The sequence below is a fragment of the Setaria viridis genome, chromosome 9 (assembly GCF_005286985.2).
Source record: "Setaria viridis chromosome 9, Setaria_viridis_v4.0, whole genome shotgun sequence".
Classification (NCBI taxonomy): Eukaryota; Viridiplantae; Streptophyta; class Magnoliopsida; order Poales; family Poaceae; genus Setaria; species Setaria viridis.
Genome location: NC_048271.2, coordinates 52,701,669 through 52,727,237, shown reverse-complemented (window position 1 = coordinate 52,727,237; position 25,569 = coordinate 52,701,669). Strand labels below are relative to the sequence as shown.

The 25,569-nt window shown below is 43.8% G+C and overlaps 5 protein-coding genes across 6 annotated transcripts; 3 read left to right on the top strand and 2 right to left on the bottom strand.

Annotated features, from left to right (window-relative positions):
- Nucleotides 1-294: 294 nt before the first annotated feature.
- LOC117835958 (alanine--glyoxylate aminotransferase 2 homolog 1, mitochondrial) lies at nt 295-3,278 on the top strand. Its single transcript, XM_034715296.2, has 9 exons — nt 295-618; nt 968-1,198; nt 1,291-1,461; nt 1,726-1,869; nt 1,970-2,149; nt 2,255-2,480; nt 2,606-2,719; nt 2,820-2,906; nt 2,998-3,278. Exons 1-9 carry the CDS (start codon nt 388-390, stop codon nt 3,039-3,041), a joined length of 1,428 nt encoding a protein of 475 aa, XP_034571187.1. The 5' UTR covers nt 295-387; the 3' UTR covers nt 3,042-3,278.
- A 797-nt stretch (nt 3,279-4,075) lies between these two features.
- On the top strand, nt 4,076-9,154 carry LOC117835957 (nuclear pore complex protein NUP96). 2 transcript variants are annotated; one of them, XM_034715295.2, is made up of 6 exons: nt 4,076-4,362; nt 4,818-7,375; nt 7,532-7,655; nt 7,950-8,095; nt 8,173-8,270; nt 8,572-9,154. In XM_034715295.2, exons 2-6 carry the CDS (start codon nt 4,913-4,915, stop codon nt 8,756-8,758), a joined length of 3,018 nt encoding a protein of 1,005 aa, XP_034571186.1. In that variant the 5' UTR covers nt 4,076-4,362; nt 4,818-4,912; the 3' UTR covers nt 8,759-9,154. The 2 variants fall into 2 exon arrangements, with proteins under 2 accessions (XP_034571186.1, XP_034571184.1); XM_034715293.2 differs by having other exon boundaries at nt 4,076-4,411.
- A 1,302-nt stretch (nt 9,155-10,456) lies between these two features.
- Nucleotides 10,457-11,064, top strand: LOC117839343 (uncharacterized). The gene has a single exon (XM_034719647.2). It carries the CDS (start codon nt 10,654-10,656, stop codon nt 10,909-10,911), a length of 258 nt encoding a protein of 85 aa, XP_034575538.1. The 5' UTR covers nt 10,457-10,653; the 3' UTR covers nt 10,912-11,064.
- Nucleotides 11,065-11,413: 349 nt separating this feature from the next.
- Nucleotides 11,414-15,204, bottom strand: LOC117840046 (putative MO25-like protein At5g47540). Its single transcript, XM_034720498.2, has 11 exons — nt 14,474-15,204; nt 13,524-13,691; nt 13,285-13,403; nt 13,025-13,099; nt 12,858-12,951; nt 12,673-12,732; nt 12,457-12,528; nt 12,199-12,297; nt 12,010-12,054; nt 11,814-11,916; nt 11,414-11,709 (listed from the first exon to the last, which is right to left on the bottom strand). Exons 1-11 carry the CDS (start codon nt 14,669-14,671, stop codon nt 11,636-11,638), a joined length of 1,107 nt encoding a protein of 368 aa, XP_034576389.1. The 5' UTR covers nt 14,672-15,204; the 3' UTR covers nt 11,414-11,635.
- Nucleotides 15,205-17,548: 2,344 nt separating this feature from the next.
- Nucleotides 17,549-18,706, bottom strand: LOC140221343 (uncharacterized). The gene has a single exon (XM_072290857.1). It carries the CDS (start codon nt 18,603-18,605, stop codon nt 17,802-17,804), a length of 804 nt encoding a protein of 267 aa, XP_072146958.1. The 5' UTR covers nt 18,606-18,706; the 3' UTR covers nt 17,549-17,801.
- Nucleotides 18,707-25,569: the final 6,863 nt, after the last annotated feature.

Below are 25,569 nucleotides of genomic sequence, written 5' to 3'. Positions count from 1 at the left end.
AAAAAACATCCTCACGCCACGGGGAAAGACCGAAAGAGGCTCTCGTCACGGTCCACGACGTGACTCACCACTTCGAACAACTCTCCTACTCCTACACGCCACCACCAACCCTGTTCCCCGGCGCAGTGGCCGCACCTGCCAGTGACGGAGTACACGCCTCGACACGTCAGGGAGATAAAGATCCCGCCAGATGCGTCCCTATCGGAATCTGGACCTTTGCCACGTCACTGCCACTGCGGCGGGGGCGGCGGCGGCGGCCACCCACTAATCCTTCCCTCCCCCCTCGCGTGCTGATCCCACTCGCATTGCCCCCCTATCTCCTCATCCAACCAACCAGCCCGGCGAATTCAGAGTTCGGATTCCATTCCCGGTTGTTCTTGTTCGTCCATGGCCGCCTCGCTGCTTCGCGCCGCAGGCCGCCGGCGGTGCCCGGCGGAGGTGCTGCGGCGGCTGGTCTCGTCGGAGGCGGCGCCCGAGAGGGCGCCGTCGCGGACGCCGCCGGAGATGCCGCCGTTCGACCACCAGCCACGCCCGTACGCCGGGATGGGCGGCGCAGAGATCTTCGAGAAGAGGAAGGCCGTCCTCGGCCCGTCGCTCTTCCACTACTACCAGAAGCCGGTAAAAGCTCCTCTAGATGTTGATCGTGTCTGTCTCAGTGCGAGCTGTTCTTCTTTGGAACTGTTGTTTTTCCGCGTGCGATGAAATTGATGTTCCAAAAAGTTGGGAGTTGCGTTGAACATGGGTTGATCTTTGATCACAGCAGTGTCCTGTTGGCACGTTACCAATTTACTAATCTCTAGGAGAAATTTTTTGTTCCATGTGTTAGCTTCACCATGTAACTGATCACGCCAAGAACTCTGGCAGCACAACAACCACCGCGTAGTCTTGTTCTGTAGACGATGAGACAGTGACAGGATGACAGTTAAATGACACGGTGACTGAATAATTCATTTCATTGTGTTGACAGCTCAACATTGTGGAGGGGAAAATGCAGTATCTGTATGATGAGCATGGGAAGAGATACCTCGATTGCTTTGGGGGTATCGTGACAGTGTCGTGCGGCCATTGCCATCCGGATATTGTCAATGCTGTGGTGGAGCAGACCAAGTTGCTCCAGCACACAACCACCATATACTTGCATCATGCCATTGTTGAGTTTGCAGAGGCGCTCACCTCCAAAATGCCCGGCAATCTAAAGGTAAAGTACTGTCTCTGGGTGTGGTCATAACGAACATCATTTCAGTTACATATCTAATAGTGGGAGACTGCTTCATCTTTGGGATGCCACAGGTTGCATACTTTGTCAATTCTGGGACTGAAGCGAATGAATTGGCAATGTTGATGGCCCGGCTGTATAGTGGGAATCTCAGTATGGTTGCGCTCAGAAATGCATATCATGGTGGAAGTGCTGGAACTATAGGATTGACTGGTTTGCAGACGTGGAAGTATCCCATTCCTCAGGTTTGTGTACTGCATAATCAGTTAATGCACTTTAGAGATGGTCTACTACTAGAATTGACTCCATCACAATGCTTATTAGATCAAAATTTCATCATACGCCTCATCTAGCTTGGTTAAATTGCCTTTTTTATATGAACAACTGCTGTCATAATGAGAACGAGACAAAATAGTCACTGTGGTTTCAGAAGGTGATTCTTAGTCATTAGTAATTTGTCTCTCCCTTGTTATTTCATTAATGATCAGAGTCTCATCTAAACTTTGCAGGGTGAAATACATCATGTCATGAACCCTGATCCTTACCGGGGGACTTTTGGGTCTGATGCTGCAGCTTATGCCAAGGAAGTCGAAGAACATATAACTTATGGAAGTTCAGGAAGGGTCGCAGGCTTCATTGCAGAAACATTTCAGGTATAAACTTTGAACAGTCCATTCATAGGAGTCTTTGGGTATTACTCCAAAATAACTTGTGCATGTCAAAAATCTTGTTGATTCCTTGTCATGGATGTAGGGTGTTGGAGGAGCTGTTGAACTAGCTCCAGGATACCTAAAGCTAGCTTATGACATTGTGCGGAAGGCTGGTGGCGTTTGTATTGCTGATGAAGTTCAGAGTGGTTTCGGTCGTACTGGAAGTCATTACTGGGGATTCCAGACACAAGGTGTCATTCCAGACATTGTAACAATGGCAAAGGTTATCAAGTACTCTGACATGCAAGCATGCCCCTTTAGACACTTGGGAAAAAAAACTATATTTCCAGATAGTAATGTGCCTTTTCTGTTGTTTCCAATGTTTCAGGGAATCGGCAATGGTCTACCATTGGGAGCTGTTGTAACAACTCCTGAGATTGCAAGTGTGTTGTCTCAAAAAATCCAATTTAACACATTTGGTGGAAACCCTGTTTGTTCTGCTGGTGGGTTAGCTGTGCTTAAGGTTCTTGACAAGGAGAAACGCCAGGCACATTGTGCTGATGTTGGAGCTCACTTGGTGGAGCGTCTAAAATCACTTCAAGAGAAGCACGAAAGTAAAATTTTCAAATCTCCGTTTCTGTTCATCTAGTCTTTCTCTGGTCCAACCTTTTCTGCTAACCATTTGTTCTGAAAATTTGAACTTTTCTTACTGAGCTACAATTCGTCTTGTTGGTGTCAGTCATAGGTGATGTTAGAGGAAGGGGACTCATGCTTGGTGTGGAACTCGTTACCGACAGAAAGGAGAAGACCCCTGCCAAGGCGGAAACTACCGAACTGTTTGAGAAACTCAAAGGTGCCAGCTCTTACTCTCTCTATAGCCATGGACCCATGGTTGTATATTGATAACCACATGACCTGACAGTTTTTTCCCTCCGTAATTTTTTGTTAACCAGATCTCGGGATACTAGTTGGGAAAGGCGGTCTGCATGGTAACGTTTTCAGAATAAAACCACCAATGTGCTTTTCAAAGGATGATGCAGGTTCGAACCGTTCTCCAGTCGTTAAAAAAACTTTCAGTTACTGCATTGTGCGTACAAACTACGAAACTGACAGAAACGTTGTTTATCGCAGACTTCTTGGTGGACGCCATGGACTACGCAATGTCAGGTCTCTGAATTGAGAATGCTTCTGCGTCGAACCAACACTTCCTGCGACCGCAAGATGCATGGCCTGATACCGAAAGGCGAGTGATTTGATGGGCAAGTTCCTGGTTGACGTGCTTCTGGTGGTGTCATGGCGAAATAGAAACCCCCAGTAATAAATGAATGAAGGGGAAGAAAATATCAGAAATTCAGAATGTATTGTCCGGCTTGAATTAGTTAATAAATAATACTCCCTCCCTCCGTTCCTAATTACAACTCCCTCCGTTCCTAATTATAAGTCATTTCAACTTTCTTGGAGGGTTAAAGCATATCAAATTTGACCAAATTTATACAATAAAATACTAACATTAACATTCATGATATCAATAAGTATCATTAGTTTCTTCATTAAATATATTTTCATAATATATTTATCCGGTGCTATAAATTTCTGTGATCCTCTCTATAATTTTGGTTTGACTTTTAAATAATATATTTATCCGGTGCCATAAACTTCTGTGATCCTCTCTATAATTTTGGTTTGACTTTTAAAAAAAATTAAAATGATTTATAATTTGGAGGAGGGAGTAGCGAGCAAGCGAGCTTGTTACCCATTAGTATAATTGCATTTTCCAGTATTTACGGCTAGCAAAGTCCAGTAATACCTGCGTGTATAGCAAATTGACAACGGAGGGAGTACTTGTTAGAGAACACTTGGCATCAAACTGTAATGTTTCCCTTTTTCCAAGAGTGATTTTCGTCACTTAGCTCGTTCTTCAAACCTGCTGTCTTCTCGTCTCAAAATCAAAATTCATTCGTTAGAATCGCTCTAAAAATATTTCTTTTTAGAGGTAAAAAGTGCCATTCTAAAAAATGTTCTGGTTCGATTTAAACAGAAGTTGGACTCAGGCCCGGTGCTGGATATGTGGGTTACGGGCTGGCCCAATTATCTCATACCGCAACCAGACAGTCAGCCCGATATCTCAAAAAAAAAAGTCAGCCCAAGCCTCATGCATTGGAAGCCCATCTTCCCGGTCTGTCGTCGGCATTGGAAGCGCATCCTCCCGGTGGGTCTCTCGTCGGCGTTCCCGCTGCGCATCGCAGCCTCTGCTCGGCCACTCTCCCGTTCGTACCCCCTCCCTGGCTCCTTCCTCCTTAAACCCTAGATCGGGTCCCTCCGCCACCCGTGCGTCCTCGTCACCACCGCCGCCGCCGCCGCCGCCGCCGCTACTGGGATCTCGCTGACCTCCCCTCTTTGAGGTCGGTTGCAGACCGCAAGTACGTCCTCGGCTCGTCCCGCGGTCGCCGACTCGCCGTCGCCGGTGCCTTATCTACGCTGCCGCGTCCTCCCTCGGTACCTCCCCTGTTTCCCCCTCTCGCCGGCCGACGCGGCGACGCCCACGGTTCGTAATACGAGCTCGCAACAGCTATTTCTGCACGAGTAACAAATTAGGATTTCAGTTAGTTGGAGACATGCTGTTCAATATGTGCCTCTGGCTCTGAGAAAAGTTAGCGACTAAAGTCAACTGATTTGAGCAAATAAGACAGCATATTGAGCTCAGTATGGATGGTGTTCTTGCTAATCCGGGGTTTTGGAAGCCATTTGAGTTCCCCTCTTTCGTGTCATCTGTGTATGTCACTTCTGCATTGGTTTGTTGGAGTAGTGATTCCTGTATATAGCTTAACTGGAATCCTGTGAAACTTTTAGCTTGTCATTACTTAGCACTCCCTGGCTCTATTTCTAGCATTGACACTCAGTAGGCCCTGGCATGTGCTCTGATCTCACCATGAACCATTTTTGTGGAGCAGGGCTAGTTGGGCATGGAGCAATGAAGTACTTGGGAGCACGGCAGGGATCCCTCACTCACGGCTGCTGACTCTGGGTTATCACCTCATCATCACCCATGGCCGCCGGTACTGTGTTCCCTGTTCTGCGCTCCTCCGAGTACTTCACAAGGCCGTCGATCGATGAGCTGGTTGAGAGGGAGGAGGCTGATCCTGGCTACTGCAGCAGGGTTCCGAACTTTGTCATCGGGAGGGCTGGATATGGGCAGGTTAGGTTCCTGGGCAACACTGATGTGAGGGGGATTGACCTGAATGATATTGTCAGGTTTGACAAACATTCTGTGGTGGTTTATGAGGATGAAACTGGTAAGCCGCCTGTAGGGCATGGCCTAAATAAAGCAGCGGAAGTGTCATTGCTGCTGAATCTAAAGGATCTTCCGGAGCCCAGTATCCTTGTTGAAGTGCTAAGGTGTCGTGCAAGAAAGCAAGGTTCTAGGTTTCTCTCGTTCAATCCAGTGAATGGTAAATGGAAATTTGAGGTTGATCATTTTAGTAGATTTGGGCTTGTGGACGAGGAGGAAGAAGATGCTGTGATGGATGAGGCAGCTGTTCGGCAGCCAATTGCCGAACTAAGAGAAAGAGACCTGCCTTCAAATGGTTACGAAATGGAGCTTTCACATTCATTGCCTGCTCATCTTGGGCTTGACCCTGCAAAGATGCAAGAAATGAGGATGGCTATGTTTTACAACGAGGAAGATGATGAATATATGGAGGATGGGTTCCCATCTGATGAGAGGTACCTTAGCAGAGAAAGGATGAATGTTGATTCACCCACTTCAAGTGGTAAAGGTTCAAGGTTAAGGTCTGTCTCACCCTTGCACATGTCTTCTCAGAAGGTTGGCAGGAGGTCTATGCCTGCTCGGAAAGAACCACTCGCTCTTTTGGAATACAGTATGAATTCTTCAGAGCTTGGTCCATCGACTCAGGGTATGCTTATGTCTGGGCAAAACAAAGGATTTCCAGTGAAAATGACCAAGGTTAAAGGCTTTAAGCTTCAAGCTGAGCAAGAAACTCCTGTTGCTGGAAAAATGTATACTAATTGTGTAGTGGATGCTGCTTTATTAATGGGTAGATCGTTTCGTGTTGGTTGGGGACCAAATGGTATGCTTGTTCATTCAGGTAGTCTGGTCAATAGTCCAAGAACTGGCCTATCTTCGGTTATTCACATAGAGAAAGTTGCAAGTGACAAAGTTGTGCGTGATGATAAGAACAAGATTAAGGAGGACCTAGCAGAACTAGTCTTCTCTGATCCAATGGACCTCCACAAGAGTCTTGATCATGAATTTCTGGAGACTGAATCTGACTTGTTCAGACTAAAGCTTCAGAAAGTTGTGGCAAATCGTTTGGTTTTGCCAGACATCTGCAGGTCATATATTGACATCATTGAAAGGCAGCTCGAAATCAGTGATTTATCTATGTCTTCGCGCGTGCTGTTAATGCATCAAGTTACAGTCTGGGAGTTAATTAGGGTCTTGTTCTCAGAAAGAGCAAATGGAAACCAGTTGGAGCCCACAAGAGATGATGGTCAGGAAGGCATGGTTTTAGACAGGAAAGAAGGTTCTGTCAACATAGATCTTGAAGCACTCCCTTTGGTTAGGAGAGCAGACTTTAGCAATTGGTTGCAGGACAGTGTTTGCCATCGGGTGCAAGGCGAGGTGGGTTCCTTAAGTGATGCCAGGTACTTGGAGCTTATTCTTCTTCTTTTGACTGGTCGACAATTGGACTCAGCTGCAGAAGTTGCTGCCTCAAGGGGTGATGTCCGGTTGGCTATCTTGCTAAGTCAGGCAGGTGGATCAATGTCAAATCGATCTGACCTTTCTCAACAACTGGATCTATGGAAAATGAATGGCCTGGATTTTAATTATATCGAGGAAGACAGGTTGAAGGTATATGAGTTGCTTGCTGGTAACATACAGGCTGCTTTCCTAGATTCACCAATCGACTGGAAAAGGTACCTTGGTTTGATCATGTGGTATCAATTACAGCCTGATACATCCCTTGATATTATAATTCATTCCTATTACCATCTCCTTACTGAGGGCAAAGTTCCCTACCCTGTTCCTGTATATATAGATGAAGGACCACTTGATGAAGCACTTCAGTGGTCCCCAGGTGACCGTTTTGATATCTCTTTTTACCTAATGCTTCTTCATGCCAATCAAGATGAGAAGTTTGGGCTGCTAAAAACTATGTTCAGTGCATTCTCATCTTCATACGATCCCTTGGACTATCATATGATATGGCATCAACGTTCAATTTTGGAAGCTATTGGTGCTTTCAGTTCAGATGATCTTCACTTGCTGGATTTGAGTTTTGTTTATCAATTACTTTGTCTTGGGAAGTGCCATTGGGCTATCTATGTCATTCTACACATGCCATATCTTGATGACGCCCCATACATCCATGAGAAGTTAATCAGGGAAGTTTTGTCACAGTATTGTGAGTCATGGAGTAAAGATGACGCTCAAAGGCAATACATTGTGGAACTTGGTATACCAGAAGAATGGATGCATGAAGCTCTGGTGAGTGTTTTTTTTGGCTTATCACAAATTATGTAATGCTCATATTTGCTGAGTATGTGGCCCTTAAAAAGCATTGCAAATATTTTGTGATGCCAGTTGGTTAAAAATAGAAACATTACACATGAAGCATGTTTAGCTAATGAGCTCTATATACAGGCTCTTTATCATGAATACTATGGAGATCGTCAGGGTGCACTGGAGAATTATATTCGGTGTGGCAATTGGAAGAAGGCTCATACTATTTTCATGACCTCTGTTGCTCATACTATGTTTCTGTCATGTAAGTTTTCCTTTACAGTGCACTGAACAAATATTTTAGTGAATACCTTGATTCAATATATTTCCTGTGCATAACTGTGCTTTTTTTTTTGAAAACTTGCATAAATGTACTTTACCAGAAATTGAGCTTGTTCAATAAATTTACTATTCCTTTTCTCTTCATTATCTATTTGTTTATATGCTTGGTGGAGGTGTCCTTTTCATTTCCCTTCTGTTTTTTTTTCAATATAAACATGTCATTCTTGGTGCTGCGATATTAGTATGAAATCAATTTATTTCTCCATATTTGGTTCAGCAAACCATCAGGAGATCTGGGAGATCACAAGTGCCTTGGAGAATCATAAATCTGAAATTGCTGACTGGGACCTTGGTGCCGGAATATATATTGATTTCTACATTCTAAAGAACTCAATGCAAGAAGAAAGTGCAATGGATGATTTGGTATGAACCCTTTCTTCAGCTACTGTAACATTTCTTTGAAGATATGTGAATGAAAGCAGCATTACTTCATCTTTCAGGATCCACTTGAGAAGAAAAATGAATCATGCAAAAGTTTCTTCGGCCGATTAAATGATTCATTACTAGTATGGGGAAGCAAATTACCTGTCGAATCAAGGTAACATTTGATTCTTCAATATACAACAGATCCACCACCGAAGAAACTAAGAACCAATCTCCGCTTTATCATTTGCTTCTGTTCATGTTTTAATGGAATTGGTCCCTTTGTTGCAACTGAATTCCATATAAGCTTATGCAAACTCAAGCTACCTGAGGAAATCCACTTTTATTATATTAACTATTCAAAGTTCGGCTGGTTAACTCTATTTTGAATTCATCAGCACAGTGTTTGCAATCCTTTTAGGTTTTCTTTCGGAATATTTTCACGCCGGGCTTGCTGACAGTGTCGATAATGGCAGGGCATGCTACTCGAAGATGGCAGAGGAGCTATGTGAGCTTTTCATGAACGCCCCAGGCGAAGCAATGAATCTACACATGGGATGTTTCCAGACGATGCTGAACGCTCCAGTCCCTGATGACCGCAAGTCATCGTACCTGCAGGAGGCAGTCACTCTCTTCACCGAAATTCTGTGCAGTGATTCATGAGAGAAGTATCCGTTCCATCGTTTCTGTAGGCTGTCTGGGACCCTTCTTTATGATCTGCAGTGTTTAGACATGGCTCCTGTTCAGATCAGTTTCGGAACCTGGGTGAAGGTTACCTCTGAAGCCTACAATACACCGAAGAGCTTCCCAGGCACGTGTGGTAGAAATGTATAATCTCCCCGGTGAATTGGCATACCGTGTAAACCCCTGAAGACATGCAGCGGGTTCTTTTTTTTGTTTGCATAGAGTATCAGGTCTTGTAAACTGTTGACTTGTGAGGCTGTGCCCATCAACGTGCTTCCTCGGTTTCTTTTTTTGTGATTACGAAAAGAACAGCTTACAGCGACCTTTGTACGGGTACGTTGAAAATTGAAGAATCCGTGCAGTTCTCTCTCCCAAGTAGAGTGTTGTTGTTCTGGCGTGCACGCTTGATGATAAAGGTCACGCTGTTGGAGTGAACCAAATCTGCTTAATTATAGCAGAAACTTTGTTAAGCTTCTGGCTTCGCTTACGAAACAGAGACCCGCTGCCGTGGCCGAATACCGGGGACGGATGGCAACGCGGCACACATGGTTTTCTGGCTTTTGTGGTGCGGGAGGAAAAGATGGCATCTTTATGGCATCAGGCCGCAAATCCCCTCCTGATCACACGTCACTGCACACTGCACCCCCTGAATTGCGGGGTCGTTTACTCTGCAATTCAGCTATGAGATTCGCTGTTTCTGTGGACGGTTAACTCGAGAAGTTGGGTCGTCTTTCCTGCCGAATGCCGATGGTTTAGAATAATCTCAACGATGCAGCTCGGTAGCCCAGCCGTCCGAGAGAAATGATAAGATGATGAGTTGATGACTCAGCTAAGGTCTGGATTTGTCATCTTGATGACCTAAGTAGGCCGTGCTTATGAAAGAAAACCTCAACCAAGTCCCCTATAATACTAGTACCGTGTACCTTATGGTTGAAAGCACCGACAGGCACCCAAGTGAGGTGTCCCAGCACCGCCCCTCGGTTTCTAGCTTAGGAACAGTCTAGAAAGAGGAAGATCGGCAGCATCAATCACGCAAGCCGACTGCTCGCGGTCGCTCATCCGCGCCGCGGAAACGCACACAGGGAGCACGAGCATGTGCAGATTCCAAGAGAAAGATACCGTGACGCGCGCGGACATGCAACATGTTACATGTGACTGTTTGTTTACCTTCGCATCGCATCGCATCATCACAAGATGGAGACGTCTCCTCGCCAGGACGTGAAAGGATATCTTCCCCGAAATCTCTTTCACTTCTTCCCTGATGAATATCTTCCCGTTTTCATAGACCGTAACCAAGCGTGGCAAATTATCACCCCTGCTTTCATCGTTGACAGGGTACCGATAAAGTGTTATGCTGACTGCTGAGACAGACCCCGTCAAAAAGAAAGAAAAAAAATTGCTGACACAGGAGGAGGTGGTGCTACAGAACGTGCAACACGCAGCGGCAGTGCGCCCCCCCCCCCCCCCCCCCCCCCCCCCCCCCCCCTCTCTTGCACGTCGCTGCCGCCTTGCCTTACCGCCGGCCAACCGGATTGAAATGGGAGACCCACAGAAAGAGACAGGGCCGCGAATCACCGCGAAAACAAACGGTCTCTTCCTCCTCCGTCCTAAACAAAACCAGCGTCGCGCGCGCCCCCACCACCATTAGAATTGAAACCGGCGACGCGACAGCAGCATTCAAAAAGGGCAAAAAGAAACGAGGCGATGCTTATCCGGACGGAGCTCCCGGCAAGCCAAGGCAACAATCGCCTGCCTGCCTGTTCACCACCGCGCCCACGCTATAAAAACCCGGCCCGCCGAGCCACTCATCACAGCATCCACAGCAAAGCAAAGCAGCAAGTGTTTCCAAGCGTTCATCAGTAGTAAGAGGTGCCATGGCGGACATCGCGTTGCTGGTGGCGGAGGAGTTCGAGAAGAGGGTGAAGCGGGGAGCCCCCGGCGCCAGCGGCGAGGCGGACGGTAGCGGCGAGAGGAGGAACTTCGGGGCCGTGGCCAAGGTGTGGAGCTCGTGGGTGGAGTCCGCCTCGGCCGCCGCGTCCGGGGTGAGGGTCAACGTCGCCGTGCAGCTCAGGGAGCTGGAGCCCAAGACCGGGCTCGGCCTGGCCGCCGTCGACGGCCTCTTCTCCGCTTAATTAGTAGTCTCTACTATCTTTTGATTCGGCGGAAGAGTAGTGTTATGAATGCCTCTTCCCCCCGGAGTGATCAATCAAAATGGATCATATGCCGGTGTAACCTGTACATTCATAATCTGAAATCAAATATAATCTCTCCAGTCTCCATTTTCACCAAGCTGTGTGCGAACTATCATGTGCCAAACTAAAAAATCGCCGGCTGGTCAGAATTCTTCAGGTGCTTATTTCGAGCAGATCGGATTGTACTTAATGAGCAATGACCCACATGGCTATCATTTTAAATTTATTATGAGCACAAAGCCATCAAAAAGGCCGAATGGTGAGATATTTGTGCAGTAGATTCTCAATTACGTTTGCTACCTGTGAACGTTGATGGGCCGGCCCGTTGATAATCTGTGCGCTTTCGCCCGCCGCAGAGCAGGCCGGCGGCCCACAGCCGAAGGCAAATCACTGTGTGCATGACGGATTAACAGCACACACGCATGACAGACACAAGAGGCAGTTAACAGCAAACGCCACAACAGGTCTAGTACAAGTAAAATATGACAGTGGGAAGAAACAAGCTGCGCTGCACTGCACGTGCTGCGCGGTCACATGCACGCAGCAGCCCAAAGAAATCAACGAGCTGGGAGGCATCAGCAGCTTCAAACAATTCTAAATTATGAAGAAACATACGGAAGGAGAGTCACTAGCTACTTTGCATGTCGACGACGCGTCCAAGTATCTATCTGCTTTTCAATGCCAGCGTTAGGATATCTGAGATGACCCTGCCTTTATCGGCCTCGAACTTCTTATCCTCTGCATCCAACAACAGATGAAATTGCTCGTGGATTAGTATATATACAGAACATGGTTTGTTTGGTTCATCAGGTGCAGAAAAACAATGGTGGGGGCAGATTTACCTTTGTCAACAGTGAAGTCTTTCAAGAACCTCAGGAGCTTGTTTCTGTTAGTGTGCATTATAGCGGAGATCTCAGGTGGCTTTTCCTTGTTGAGGACGAACAACTAATAGCAAACATTTTTTTTTAACTTAGCCAATGAAAATAAAAGCTTACACCAGTATGTAAGGAAAGACAGGGAAGTCGACTTATGTTGTACCTTGAAGACATGGAAAGCCTCTACTTGAATAGCTTTGCTTTGATCCTTGCAATGAGAAACATAATAGGCTAGGTCAGATAAGTATACAAGCTTCAAATTCTAAATTGGGAGAGCACATTTAGGTACACGCAAAGTACTAAGAATGCTAGCGGTTGAGCAGCTAACTTAAAAAACCAAGATAAACCTTACTCTTAGAAGGTTCATTAGAATCATGAGGTTCTCTTTTGAACTAACATAGCGCACCATTACTGCTGCATTTGACCTTTCTAGAAGAATGTCTCGCAAGAGCTGAATATGCACAGAACAAATAGGATGAGATCAATAGAATAATGTGAAAAAAAATCAAAGTAGAACAGAATATCAATTTATGTGTGCTAACTGAATATGATGGCAAGAAATATCAAAAGTAAATATATGATGCTAAATAATAAGATGAAAGAAACATACCTGAATAGCTTGCCTTCGGATTATATAGTTGGAAGCAGGTAATATCAATTTCGAGTTGAATTCCGCAAAGAACTGATAGATATATAGTTTGAGTAAGATATCACAATTAATTGTAATACAAATATTCTTAGCTAAGTCAAGTCACATATACTGATATACACTCCGCTTTATGTTACATTATACACAAAGAAACACAACCAATGATAATGCACTTACCCAATCATAATTCTTGGAAAAGAAATCTGCAACAGTTGATTTGTGCCGTGTTATGAGTTCCTGTTAAAAAACAAATACAATCCACATCAAATACAACATGAAGTTTAATAAAATTGTAACATTCTTAGAAAATGTAAAACCTAAACAATATTAATTTTTAATCTGAAAGGTATACACATACTCACTTTAAAAGTTTTAAAGACATCTGATTGCACATTAAAGTCTGGAAACTGTATATAATCAAAGAAACTCCTGACATGCTTAGATTCCAAAACGTACCTACAAAATAATCATTGATAAATATTAAACAAAGACTAAAACATATACTACCATTGAATATTATTGCACCTACCTTGCCGCAACTTGGTGGCGTATGCAATCTCTTAAGAGAGTACTATAATGTATTGCAATGTCCATATTATCGTACCTTCAAGCATGTTCAATCAACTTCATATTATTATTTTAAAATATGATAAACATAAATAAACACACATATATAATATCTAAATGATCCAATACATTATATATGATTTTAATACTATAGTTGTTTGATACTCAATCATAAAAAGTTTTAAAGTCATTGAGGTGATAATGAGTTAACTATATCCTTACCGAGACATCAAAATATCTAGAAGATCCGAGTTAGCTTCCAAGTACTCAGAGGCAACCAATCTTGAATCAACCCTTTGCCTTTGCAAATTTGCAATTACTTGAGTAACATCCTTTTGTGTCTGAAGAAAAAGTAAAACTATTTTAGAAGTAACTACATATATAATGTCATTAATTATTGGTGCAGTTGACTAGAAAGAATCAATTGCAATATTTTTCAAAACATATGTATATTGGCTTACTTCCAAGTCCAAGTGTGGAAGGCAAATAATTATATGACGAAACATGTCATTGTTCTTCTTGAAAAACTCCTTAGTCAATTGCTTGCAAGCTTCATCGCAAGGATCTTCTTCACCATTACCGTAGAGAATGGTTTTCATCTCCTTGATACTTTTGCTTAGTTCTATCGTCTGCAGGCCAGTAAAAATGTGAATTTAATAGCTTGTTCAATACTTTGAGAATCAAATGTCATTTATTATTATGATGATGAAACTTCAAGTTTTGATATTTCAACTAACAACAGACAAGGTAAAAGCAAAAGTAGTTATTTCAATTTGCATAAAAGGTTAAACCCCTATAATCATCCTCAAACGATGCATTAGGATAAATATACTTAATGAACTGCATGTTCAACTTCGTTATTAGATCTATGAAGTTATATGCTACTCCACATATAATGCCCTTTTATAAAGGATTGTATACAACCATTTTGGTAAATACTCAAAGGTCTCACTTCTAACTTTTTGAAGCATGCTAAGATCAAACATTTATGATTTTAATCATGGCTCGACAAACAAAAATATACATAAAAGATGAACATGTCTTTTTCCCTATATTAATTGTTGGTGTTCATCTTGTTAGTCTATAGAAGTCCAATTCAAACAACCGTGAAATATGTATACCTCCACATGTGTAGAAAAGAAAAGAAAAGAGAGATATAAACATTTCTCCTTATGAGATGTCCCCGTTGTAAACGTGAAATAATCTTCATGAGTGGAACTGCTCCCATACAGGTTGTTACTGACGCTAGCAGCAAAAGAGCTTGCAAGAACAGAAAAGATAGACGACTAAATCCCCACTGAGTATCCACCGTACATATCACATCAAGTTGTAACGTATATTCGCAATCACTTTTCTGAGGAGAAAATAACAAGTATATATGGATAACACCCCAGGAAAGGCACGTGTTTACCTTGAGCTCAAGCTTGGAGTCGCGCTTGCCGCCGCTGAAACCTTCTTTGTGGTTGAGGATGTAGGTGAGTAGCTCGGCAACGTACTGCACCACCTCCGGAGGAGTTCTAGGCTTGGTGCGGAACAACCCTCCTTTCTTGTGCCCAGCCCCAACCCCAGCAACCTCCGGTGTCGCACATGGCCACAGGCACCCAGCCATCTCGATCTCGATCGATCGAGCGGATCGGGCTCGACCGACAACTAGATTCCGCTTCGCGACGAGACCGCCGCCGTTGGCGACGACGCACGTCGTATCCCAGCCCTATAAGTTATCTGCGATCATTGCTTTCAACGCGGATCGTGAGGGAAGGACGCGCGTGTGGCGAGCTGGGGAGAGATGGCGGCGGGGGCGGGATGGAGAGGCTAGCTAGGTTGGGAAGGATCCGAGGAGATCGAGGAGACGACGGCGATCTAGGCGAGGCGAGAGGAGGGCGAGATGTGGTTGCGGCGTGGCCTCCGCTCCGGGCGCTCCCGCTGGACGATGGGATCGGGGAGGGATCGGATGGGCTCACCGGCTCGACGGGATTGGATTCGATTCTGTTATTGCGATGGCCTACTGCATCTCTGCATGCAGAGATACACGTCGTGTTCATATCGTGCCCGAGATCAGTAACGCAAGCCAAGATATTATCGAGTTGATGAGATAATTGGGAGTTGGGCCGTGTGCACTGTCGTTTGGGCTTTGATGTGTCTCTCGCACGTGCGTCTTAGCTTTTTTTTTTCTTTGTTGGCCCGAGTGTTTGCTTGACCTTTGCTGATGTGGTTATTTCGTTCATAACTACTCCTACCTTAATAAGGTAAATTTTTAGGACTATAAAACCACACTACTACACCATTATTTCAGTTGTGTGCCTTGCGATTCATAATATTTTTTCTATACACAAATTAATAAATTATATAAGTAATTACGAGACAACCTAGCTTCTAGCTGCACTACTGTCACCTCTAATGCACCATAGATTATTTATTTATTATTACCTTCACCCTTTGGAGAGTAATTTGCAATGGACATCACAATTCACAAAATAAAAACACTGTTGCCATGTGACAATAATGAATTTGTGCCGCACAGTGGAGAAGAAGCGGTCACATACAGACACCCGACAGGTAGCATCTCCAGTACGCTCGTGCATACGTTCGAAAATCTACATATTGCCATAGCCGGCTTGGGAGACGACTTCTGCTGCAGGCCGACGACTTGACGTTTTTCCAGAAATGCACACTGCCATGCATGTCTTTTTTGATGCGTTTCAGAAAAAAAAAAGTCTGATCAAATTTTTAGAGGTACAACAACCAAAAACTTTTGATGTTTAGCTTGAAAACGCATGTAATATGGATAATTAGATTTGTTTTGAGATAAAATAAAGTAATCAAAAGTTACTTGTTATATAAACCGTGCCATGTCCAATACAATTGGTATTTTTGATTGGAGGTATATATATATTTTTTTAGAACGGGAGGTATATATATTATATGTCAACCATATGGTTACATGTGAACAATCGATCAGTCCCGTATACACTTAATAGTCCGCATTTATCAGCTTTTATTCTAAAAGCTTCGATTCCATTATGTAAATAAAATTAACATAGCTCCAGTGTATCCGTTTACATGTTGGAGCACATCTAGATCTAGTACGTGATATGTATAAGGCCAGCTACTGTACTCCCGGATGCTTCTTGTGTTTAGATAGATACAGGTACATGTTGTTCGAACCCAGGCCATTTCCATACGCGAGCTAATTCTTAATGAAGACAAGACTAATTATTTAGCAGCTACAGTCATATTATAACAAAAAAAGTCCACCAATGAGTGTTGTCGGCAACTAATACGACCGAGCAATTTAAGTATTACATTACTATTACGTGATTTACACCTCCCGGCTTTCAGAAGTCAAGGACTCAGAACTGATGATTTGATGAACATGGTAACTCCTGGATGAGCTCGGAACGACGAGCATCGCGTCGAAATTGTGTGACATCCACGGTTGGAGAGAAAAGGCTTGAACCTCACTGCACAACGAACCAGCACAACTTGTTCACGCTCATGATCGTCACTTGAATAAACTACGTTGAGATCCAATAGAGTTTAGAGGTGATGGAATAACAGTTGCAGCATGTTAGGCTAGCGATGGGAAAGATTGTGTCCAGTCCTGGTTTACCTCAACTGTCCCTTGGATAGAATCAATATAGACGCGAGATCTTCTCGAAATATCATGTCAAGAAAATTCGAAGTACGTAAGTGCAGTAAAGATGATAGCATTTTCACAAATTTTAGCTTGAGAACCTGAAAACGATACGCACATTGTTGTATGATGTTCTAATAGATAAAACAACAACAAAACCATGCTCCCTCCGTTTCAAATTGTAGACCGTTTTAACTTTTTTAGGTTCATAAATGTTTGTATACATCAAGACATACACTATATTTAGGTGTATAGCAAAAAGTATGCACCTAAAAAAGTCAAAATGATCTACAATTTGGGATGGAGATATGGTGGCGAATTGGATATCCTGTGTGACGATTCAACCAATGTTGTGGGAGCATAAGGAAAGTTTACATCAGTGGTGGTCGGCGAGGGCAACAACGCCGTGCTGCTCTATGAAAGGCATGCGTTCCCTAATCATGCTTGTCTCATGGACTATATGGAGGGGGAAAAATTCGAGAATTTTTGAGCGAAAGGAATCTACAGTCAACATGATGTTCAAGAAAATTAAAGACGATGCTGCAATGTGGACTACGACCGGAGCAAAGCACCTTTCTGTTTTACTTGCCCGTTGTTAATACTTTCAATACAAAGATACAAAGGATTGTATAGGTTTACTCTTTACACCACTTGGTGCTTTGTATTTGTCCTGGACTCTCTTCTTTTTAATATAACCGACAACTCTCTTATCTGGTTCATTTTGAAAAAAAAATACAATTTGGATGGAGTGAGTAAATGATACCTGGAGTGGTGCACGTATTTCTCTCTTAAAAAAGTAATGCATGTAATTAAACATCTCTACAAGACAGTAGGAGATTTTGAGCCGGATAATACACAAAATATGTGATTTTATTGCTAGAGGAAAAGATAGGAGAGAAGTACAATAATATGCATGATGCATTCTGAACAGCAAAAGTATAAGAAAACTCTTCTACTACAAACTAACCAAAATAACGATGAAAAAAAGGATTCTCTGAAACTAAGCAATGATCAAACTAGACGTTATGCTGGTATGCATGGTTTCTCCTTGCCAGTGTGCATGCGTGCATGAAGTCAGCATGCGTGCCATGGGGCTCGTTTAATTTTACACATGGGGCGTGAATGACCAGAGCTTCCACGACATGGTCCCCAGGATGCCCCAGACGAAGGCGTCGTACTGCGTCTTCTTGCCGCCGGTCACTGTGATGACCAGCCGGTAGTTGTACCCGCCGTCGCACGGCTGGGTCTCGCCGCTGATGACGCTCAGCAGCTGCATCTTGAGCTCCTTGGTGCTGAGCGCGTAGATGCGCACGGCGAACTGCGCCACCTGCTGGATCGCCGGGTCGTTCACGTTCGCCACGGGAGTCCAGTTGGACGCCGGTGGCGGCGGTGGAGGAGAAGGGGGAGGAGGCGGCGGGGATCGCGCCGGTGGCGGCGGTGAAGGTGGAGGCGGGGATGACGCCGGTGGTGGCGGCGAAGGTGGAGGCGGGTACGACGCCGGTGGAGGTGGTGAAGGAGGCGGCGGGTACGACGCCGGCGGCGGTGGCGAAGGTGGAGGTGGGTATGACTCCGGCGGCGGCGGTGAAGGTGGAGGCGGGGATGACGCCGGTGGTGGCGGCGGGTACGACGCCGGTGGAGGTGGTGAAGGAGGCGGCGGGTACGACGCCGGCGGCGGTGGCGAAGGTGGAGGTGGGTATGACTCCGGCGGTGGCGGTGAAGGTGGAGGCGGGGATGACACCGGTGGCTGTGACGTAGGAGGAGGCGAATAATCCTGTGGCGGTGGCGGAGGAGGAGACGGGCTGTCCGGTAATGGGCTCGGTGCCGCCGCCGTGTAATCTTGGGCGTTGGCAGTGGCAAGCAAGGTGGCGAGCACGAGGGAAAGGACGACAAGGACTGACGCCCTGGCCATGTCGACCGCTAGCTGGGCTCGTCGGCCGCCGGCAGCTTTGTGTGTGTAACGTGTGCACAGTGCTCTGCTGAACTTGATTGCTAGAGCGTGCTTGAGAGCTGTGACTTGTGAGAAAGCTGTGTGCCGTATGGTCTATTTATAGTGCAGCTAGCTAGTCTGTATGCCGAGTGCCGACTGCCCATCGGCATGAAGTCATCAGCTGGGGAGGTCGGCATGGCGTCATGTTGCAAGAACTGTAGCAGTAAGTGGAGTACACTCCGGCAAAGAGAGTGAACACGGTAGTACACATGCTGTTTATTACCCAGCTGCATTGGGAAAACAAATTGCGGTTGACTTAGATGTACTGTATTCACGAATATACATTGCATGTATTTTTTATATTAGCCACATGTTTTTCATATCTCGAAAAACATTTGTTCTTTGCATTGCAGGGATCGATCTGTTTTAGAAAAGAAAAGAAAAGGGAATGGCCATTTGTTTTGCTTGGGATCAATTTGTGATTATACAATTTGCACCCCGCAGGTTCGGTTCCAACTCATCCCATCTTTTTAGATGAATGATGAAGGAACTTCGTGGCCTCTTTAACAACTCCGATCCTCGGTAGGATTGTTTATACAAGGCCGCTAAACTTACAAACATTTGAATAGGTGGGTATCGGAACCTGAATTTCTGTGGGTTGAAATTTAAAGGTTATGACGATGTATTATCTCCATGATGAACTTTGCATCTACCAAGATCGTCGTTAATGTCTATCGTCACACGAGTTTTAAATTGCCTCTCGCGGAGTTGAGATCGATTTCTAGCTAGTTTGTTTGACTTGTAGGCCGTTTATCATGTCCTGTGAATTTAGTCTAGCAAATTTAAGAATCAATCTTCATAAGGGTAAGGTAATAATAACTAAAAATGGATAGGACTGAATTGGATTATCTAGGAAAAATGAGAGTCACGATCCATTACCACCCCTGATCCCTGCTCATGCAGAGCTTCGAATTACACTGAAGGGCTTTTAGCGGTGTACGACTTCGTCGAACCATAATGCAAAGAGCTGACCTGTATTTTTTTTTCTTTTTGCGGGGTCAACGAGACTTTATTGACTAGGATGAGATCTGACACTAGCCAATGACTCGAGTTTATGATACGAGCCAGCCAGTCTACGCCTCATCTATCAAAGCCGAATGACAATCACCCCAGTTGGATGTAGAAAAGGCCGGTCATCACCCGAGTACTCGACGAACAGCACCTCATCACTCCATTACGCTCATGCACACCGTTCGAAAGTCCACGCAGTACTGCATGCCTCGCCGGTCAGATCGTGTAGAGGGACGACGACTTCCTCTTTCAGGTCAGCGGCCAATACTTCCGGGAAATGCACTCCATCATAGACGACCCTACAGTTATACACTTTAACATACATGTGGATAATTGTTAATGGCACATATAGTTCATTGCCAGATGCCCTTTGCATCTGTCAACACTTTAACAGCTACTATATCTGTCCATGTTGGAGTACTATATATATCTGCCAGAGCAAATGCTGCCTTTTCTGGGTCGTGTAGCTGATTCCGTTCAAATGCAATGCATGCTGTTCGAAGTTCGAACCTGCATTTGAGCACATCTATCTGACGATGTCGGCAAGCACGATAGAGCTAGCATTCTACTCGAGCCACAAGTCAGAACTGATAAACATCGTTGTGCTCGATCCGATGGGACGGCGATGAGCATGCTTGAGACTGCAGGGCCGGCACCAGCTTGGGACCAGACAATGGGAGGTTTGCATTGTGTCCTCTTCTCGTCAAGTAAATTAAGCCGAACACGCTTCGATGTCTTTTTTGAATCTCTCATTTACGTTGGTTTAAGTGAAGTCTAACGACGACGATCACCATCGAGGTAGTAGATAAAAACTGTTTAGAAACTGAAATTTTCTGCTTGACTCCGTTGAGTAACTAGTATTTTTTTGAGAAACGTTGAGTAACTAGTATTGGACGGAAGAAAGTCGTGGCCCTCGAAACTGCTTAACGTGCACTAAACAATAAGTCAATAACACACTGCTAATTTAACCATATAATAAGGCCTTTTCTCCCGCCTGTTAGCAATTCCAACCTGTGCGGCCCATGTTTTCGGCAGTAGCAGAAAGCCCATCCTAGACGTTGGCGGTGGGTTTGCAGGCCGGCCCCAGCTTGGGAGAAGGGTGTGTAGTACAGATTCACTCCATCGTCTGTCCTGCTCCTGCTTGCCGAGGAGATGGCAAGTTCCTCCACCAGGCAGAGAGCAAACGAGATTACATAATTGATTAAATATGCAAGCTGCAAGATCACACATAGGCAACAAAGGAAAAAAAACAAGAATGTTAATCAACATTCTTGTACTCTATTGCTTCTTACATGATGGAGGGATCACATGACAAAGTTGTTGGTAGCTCTCTTTACCTCTGATCAACATGGTGTCCTCTTGTTTTCCTCAAAAAAGGGTTTTCCGTTCAATTTTTCCTTCCTTCAGACGCCTAAAAACTGTGCTCTTGGCCATCCCAACACCCCTTGCTAGACCTTCTAAAGTTGTGCGATCTTTAAACGGTATGGCGGTGATGACTAAGTTCAATTCTTTTATGGCCGCAATTCTTAGCCCTCTTGTTTACAACCGCATGCATTCCCCCACCTCGTTGTCCTTCATTCCATATCCGCTGCACACATTGTAACAACCTAGATATAATTACATTGTTGAGCATTGCATCATGAGCATCATTGTTTGCTAGTATAAAATTTTTGTGCTTGTTAAATGCTTTTGCTTTTTAATTTGAATAATTGAATAAAGTGAAAATGCATGCCTTGTGAAGAAACTTTCTTTTTCAATCATAACTTGGTAAAATACTTCTTCCTCAAATATGAATTTAGGTGATTTTTTCTGGATTTTAGGAATCCATCTTGAAGCCAAACAACAGTTCAGCCGAAAACCCAAAAATAGCACTCCAAGAAGAATTTTTGTTTCAATTCTACCATAGATTTTCTTCCCGATTCAAGAAAAATGGGTTGCTCTTAATTTTTTATTTCAACATAATTTTGGTGGAATTTTTGGAGCCTTAGAAGATCAAGTTTGGAGTATGGAGCAAAGAGGGAAGTTTATATACATAACTGTGGATGTTACGTGAGTTTCTTCTATGGACTTTCCGCTCCACGAGAAGCACACCTGTGCGTGTCGCACTCGCAGAGATGCAATGTCACGTGCCCTTGACCCCACCCGACCCCTCCACCTCACCCCTGTGCCTCCTCCTCCTGCTGCTGCCTCCCTCACACGTACCAGAAGCTCCCTCCCTCCCTTCTTTCTTCCCCAACCAGGACCATGGAGGAAGAACCTATCTTCCCCACCAAATCCACTACCACCATCACAGGAGTTGGTCGAAGGACTGCTGAAGGACGTCGCTGACGAGCTTCTCCACCACCTCGTCCACCTCTTCCTCACCGGAGACCAAGGAGAAGGCCATCCCAAACATCTTCCTCTACTTCATCTTCTCCAAGCACCTCAAGGATGAACTCGGCCTGATATACTCCAACGCCGCCCTACGCCAACAAGCGGCCCCTTGCTCGTGCTCTACTCATTGCCGGTGAGCCTCCCTCGCCGCTCCCCCTCTCCCTTTTGCCCTCAATCAAGCCCCGTAGCCTATCCCTGGCCTATCACCATTGATGGTCTAGAGCTTTGGATCCTTAATGCATATCAAATCTATCTCTCTAGATGAACTCTAGACACTCTCAGGAATTCATAGAAACAAAATGCACCCCAAACCGATGCTGGAGTTGCTGCCGGAGAACTCACCGGCGAGCCACGATAGCAGTGCAGACGGTCCGCTCGTCATCCACAGACGGTCCGCCACTTGTACCAAAAACCTACATAGAACCTATTCGTTTATTGGCAGTCGGCCCGTCTTTGTGCGGCGGACGGTCCGCAGTACATTTCCAAAGTTTGCACAGACCCGGTACGTTTCTAAAGACCATCTCGTACTTGACCGGAGAACGGTCCAACCCCTATGAGCGGACGGTCGTAGGTACACGGTACCCAACCTAGTCAGCCCTGTTTATTTGAATGCATAAACATGTACCATCTTGTATAATTCATATAAAATTGAATATAGCTCGGATTAATGTGAAATAAATTTTGATGGTTTCCTAACGATGTATGTTAAAAATATGTTTGCTCACAAAATAAGTAATTAATTATTTGATTTAAATATATGAGTGTTTATCTTGTTAATTGCACGGTTAATTCTCTATTAGTCCAAAAATTATGAAACTAATTTTGCTAGTTCAATTATGGTATGTATAATCCAATGGAAGTACTTGTTTGCACTACTTGTGTGTAGATTGGTACAATTTTAGATATGTTTGAACCTAGTTAATTAGTAAAATGCATAATAATCTCATATGTGCTTTAAAATTATGGATCCAACTTTGATAGCTTCCTTTAACTATCAACTGTTGTTTTAACTTAATATGACTTATGAATTGATCATACACTTATATAAACTAATGATGTGTTGGATTATAATCTTTCTTAGCTTGTTAAATACATGATCAATTATATATAGATATATGCTATGATCATGATATGCTATTTTTAATTGTCGGCCCTCATGAGAGGATTGTGTAAGGATACAACTTTAATTATATACTTGTTCTAGAACTAGCTTGCTTGTAAAATGCCTAGTAAATCAATTGTGCTCATATGAACTATAAACCCACCTTTGTTAGCTGAAGATAAAGGTTCTATGCTTCTTATGATTAGGAACCTCCATGATATAACTTAGAATAATGATGCTTGTCTTAATAAAGTACAAAGCTAGATCCTTATTTAAAAAGTGATGTTCCTATTCTTAACAAAGATGTGATGTGCTAGCTACCCATTAATTATTGAATTGTCTAAACTTGTTTAACTAGTGTGGCTAACTAGCTTGCATGAGCATGCTCAACTATTTAATATTGATAGAAATCGTGAGATAATTTTCATGTTTGATGCTTTATGTTGTAACAATTTAATTATGTTAGTTCATACGATAACTAAAAGTAGCACAACTAGTGCTAATAATCTTCTCATACTACAACTTGTCTTAGAATGTTATGTGCACATGTATGAGTTATTGTTTGACACCTTTACTCTATTATGCTTGTGTGCCCTATTTCTAACATTTGATTGCTTGCTTGCTTGATGACTTGAAATCATCTTAGCCTTTACTTCTCATGAGTCATTTCATCTCATATGCATAAATACACATTCATAACATCTTTTCTAATTCATGCATTCATCTAATTTCGTAGATGATGACGTTTCGGAGTGTCGTGTGCTTGGAGCACCAATCTCAGGCAGGCACCTATGTATCTTAACTCTATTTTTTAAATGCGAAATGCTATTATTTATTAATGGTTGTGCATGGGTTTAGCTCTATCTAGACATATGCAATGTGTAGAACCTACTAGACATGTCAACTCTTGGTATTAGCCCAACTTATTTAGTAAAAGTATGAATTGCTAGAAATCTCAATATAATTTGTTAGCCATGCTTAGTTCTCGGTAGAAGTCGAGGGGTGGCAAGGTCACCACCACTCACGAGAAATTGGAGGATTGCTTAATTATGCTTGAGTAGATGAGAAAGTATAAAAGATGAGCACCCTTGAATGATGATTCGAGACTTGGGCAGGTGTGTAGGACCATGTTGGGAGTGGAATCCAAATGGTTAGGCTTGCTTGAGTCGATTAAGGCCCGTCTCTTTGGTCGTCGGTCTCTTGAGCACTATTCCGTACAAACCACATACTTAATATGGGAATGCTAAACCAAGTAGCATAAGTCGCACCTTACCTTGACCGGATTCGGCGCGAGATGGGATGAGGTGTGATTGGCTGTGTCCGGTGCATCTATACATTTTCGACCATTCGTTCATAGCCGGGTGTGAGTATGTGAATGGTTGGGCGCATGAATCAACACTTATCCTAGGCCAAGGGTATGGTCATTGGTCTTGCGCCTCATGTCGGAAAAGTTGTGCACCCCTGCAGGGTTTTAATCTATTGCAATAGCCGTGCTCTCAGTCATTGAGCATGCTCAGGTTTGCTCCAATGTAGAGTTACCGAATGGAGTTGATGGAAGATTGAGCTCATGATATATGATCACTTTACTACTTATGCAATTGTATTGGTGCTTGATATATAAAGTAGATGCCATGTCTTTTGCTTATTCACTTGATAAATTATGCTAGCATTTTTATGGTCTAATGCTAAAACTTGACAAGCCTCATGCATCCACTAAATGTATAGTATTATGGATAAGTCCTGCAAGTACGCAATGTACTTACGGTTACGGTGCTACCGTTAAGTTGTTTTGCAGGTTTCCTTCTTGTAAGTGATTGCCATATTCATCCCGCCGGAGCCGGCAAAGTGAATGAATGGTGGATGTCGCTCTAAGCTTGTGCAGGTGGTATCTTATGGGCAAGGACATCATTGTTGCACCTTATTACTTTATATCTTCCCGTTGCATTTAAACTCTTAATCTAAGAAAATATGATAGGATAGCCACTGGACCTTGGCTATATCTAAGTTGAATAAGAACCTCCCTTTTAATTGATGAAAACTCTTAAGTTCTAGTTATTATATGTTGCAAATTATAATTTCTGAATTTTTTGTAAGATGATCAAGACTTGTAAATCAAAGTTTAAATTTTGCTCTCATATGTTTCCTTATGATAGTTGCCATGATGTATAAATAGTATGCGAGTTGTTCCTGAGCGATGCTCGAGGCGCATACCGGGGACTATCGGGATTATTTTGATTAAGTCAGATTGATCAACGGATGATAACCCGGTTTAGCTGAGATAATTTGGACGTTCCTTGCACACATCTTCGGGACACATTCATAGCCAAAGACACTTGCAGCGACAATCCATCCGGCAAACAGCCTCCTACAGATCCCTCTAACAGCATCGCGTATACGGCT

What these genes read in the sequence shown, in the direction of transcription:
- LOC117835958 (XM_034715296.2), top strand. Translation starts at nt 388, where the DNA reads ATGGCCGCCTCGCTGCTTCGCGCCGCAGGCCGCCGGCGGTGCCCGGCG. An exon ending in ACTTCAAGAGAAGCACGAAA is followed by an intron (nt 2,481 to 2,605) that starts GTAAAATTTTCA and finishes TGTTGGTGTCAG; the next exon opens with TCATAGGTGATGTTAGAGGA. An exon ending in ACTGTTTGAGAAACTCAAAG is followed by an intron (nt 2,720 to 2,819) that starts GTGCCAGCTCTT and finishes TTTGTTAACCAG; the next exon opens with ATCTCGGGATACTAGTTGGG.
- LOC117835957 (XM_034715295.2), top strand. Translation starts at nt 4,913, where the DNA reads ATGGCCGCCGGTACTGTGTTCCCTGTTCTGCGCTCCTCCGAGTACTTC. An exon ending in TCATACTATGTTTCTGTCAT is followed by an intron (nt 7,656 to 7,949) that starts GTAAGTTTTCCT and finishes TATTTGGTTCAG; the next exon opens with CAAACCATCAGGAGATCTGG. An exon ending in AAAGTGCAATGGATGATTTG is followed by an intron (nt 8,096 to 8,172) that starts GTATGAACCCTT and finishes TTCATCTTTCAG; the next exon opens with GATCCACTTGAGAAGAAAAA.
- LOC117839343 (XM_034719647.2), top strand. Translation starts at nt 10,654, where the DNA reads ATGGCGGACATCGCGTTGCTGGTGGCGGAGGAGTTCGAGAAGAGGGTG.
- LOC117840046 (XM_034720498.2), bottom strand. Translation starts at nt 14,671, where the DNA reads ATGGCTGGGTGCCTGTGGCCATGTGCGACACCGGAGGTTGCTGGGGTT. An exon ending in CTAGATATTTTGATGTCTCG is followed by an intron (nt 13,100 to 13,284) that starts GTAAGGATATAG and finishes ACATGCTTGAAG; the next exon opens with GTACGATAATATGGACATTG. An exon ending in TTTCCAAGAATTATGATTGG is followed by an intron (nt 12,529 to 12,672) that starts GTAAGTGCATTA and finishes TATATCTATCAG; the next exon opens with TTCTTTGCGGAATTCAACTC.
- LOC140221343 (XM_072290857.1), bottom strand. Translation starts at nt 18,605, where the DNA reads ATGGCCAGGGCGTCAGTCCTTGTCGTCCTTTCCCTCGTGCTCGCCACC.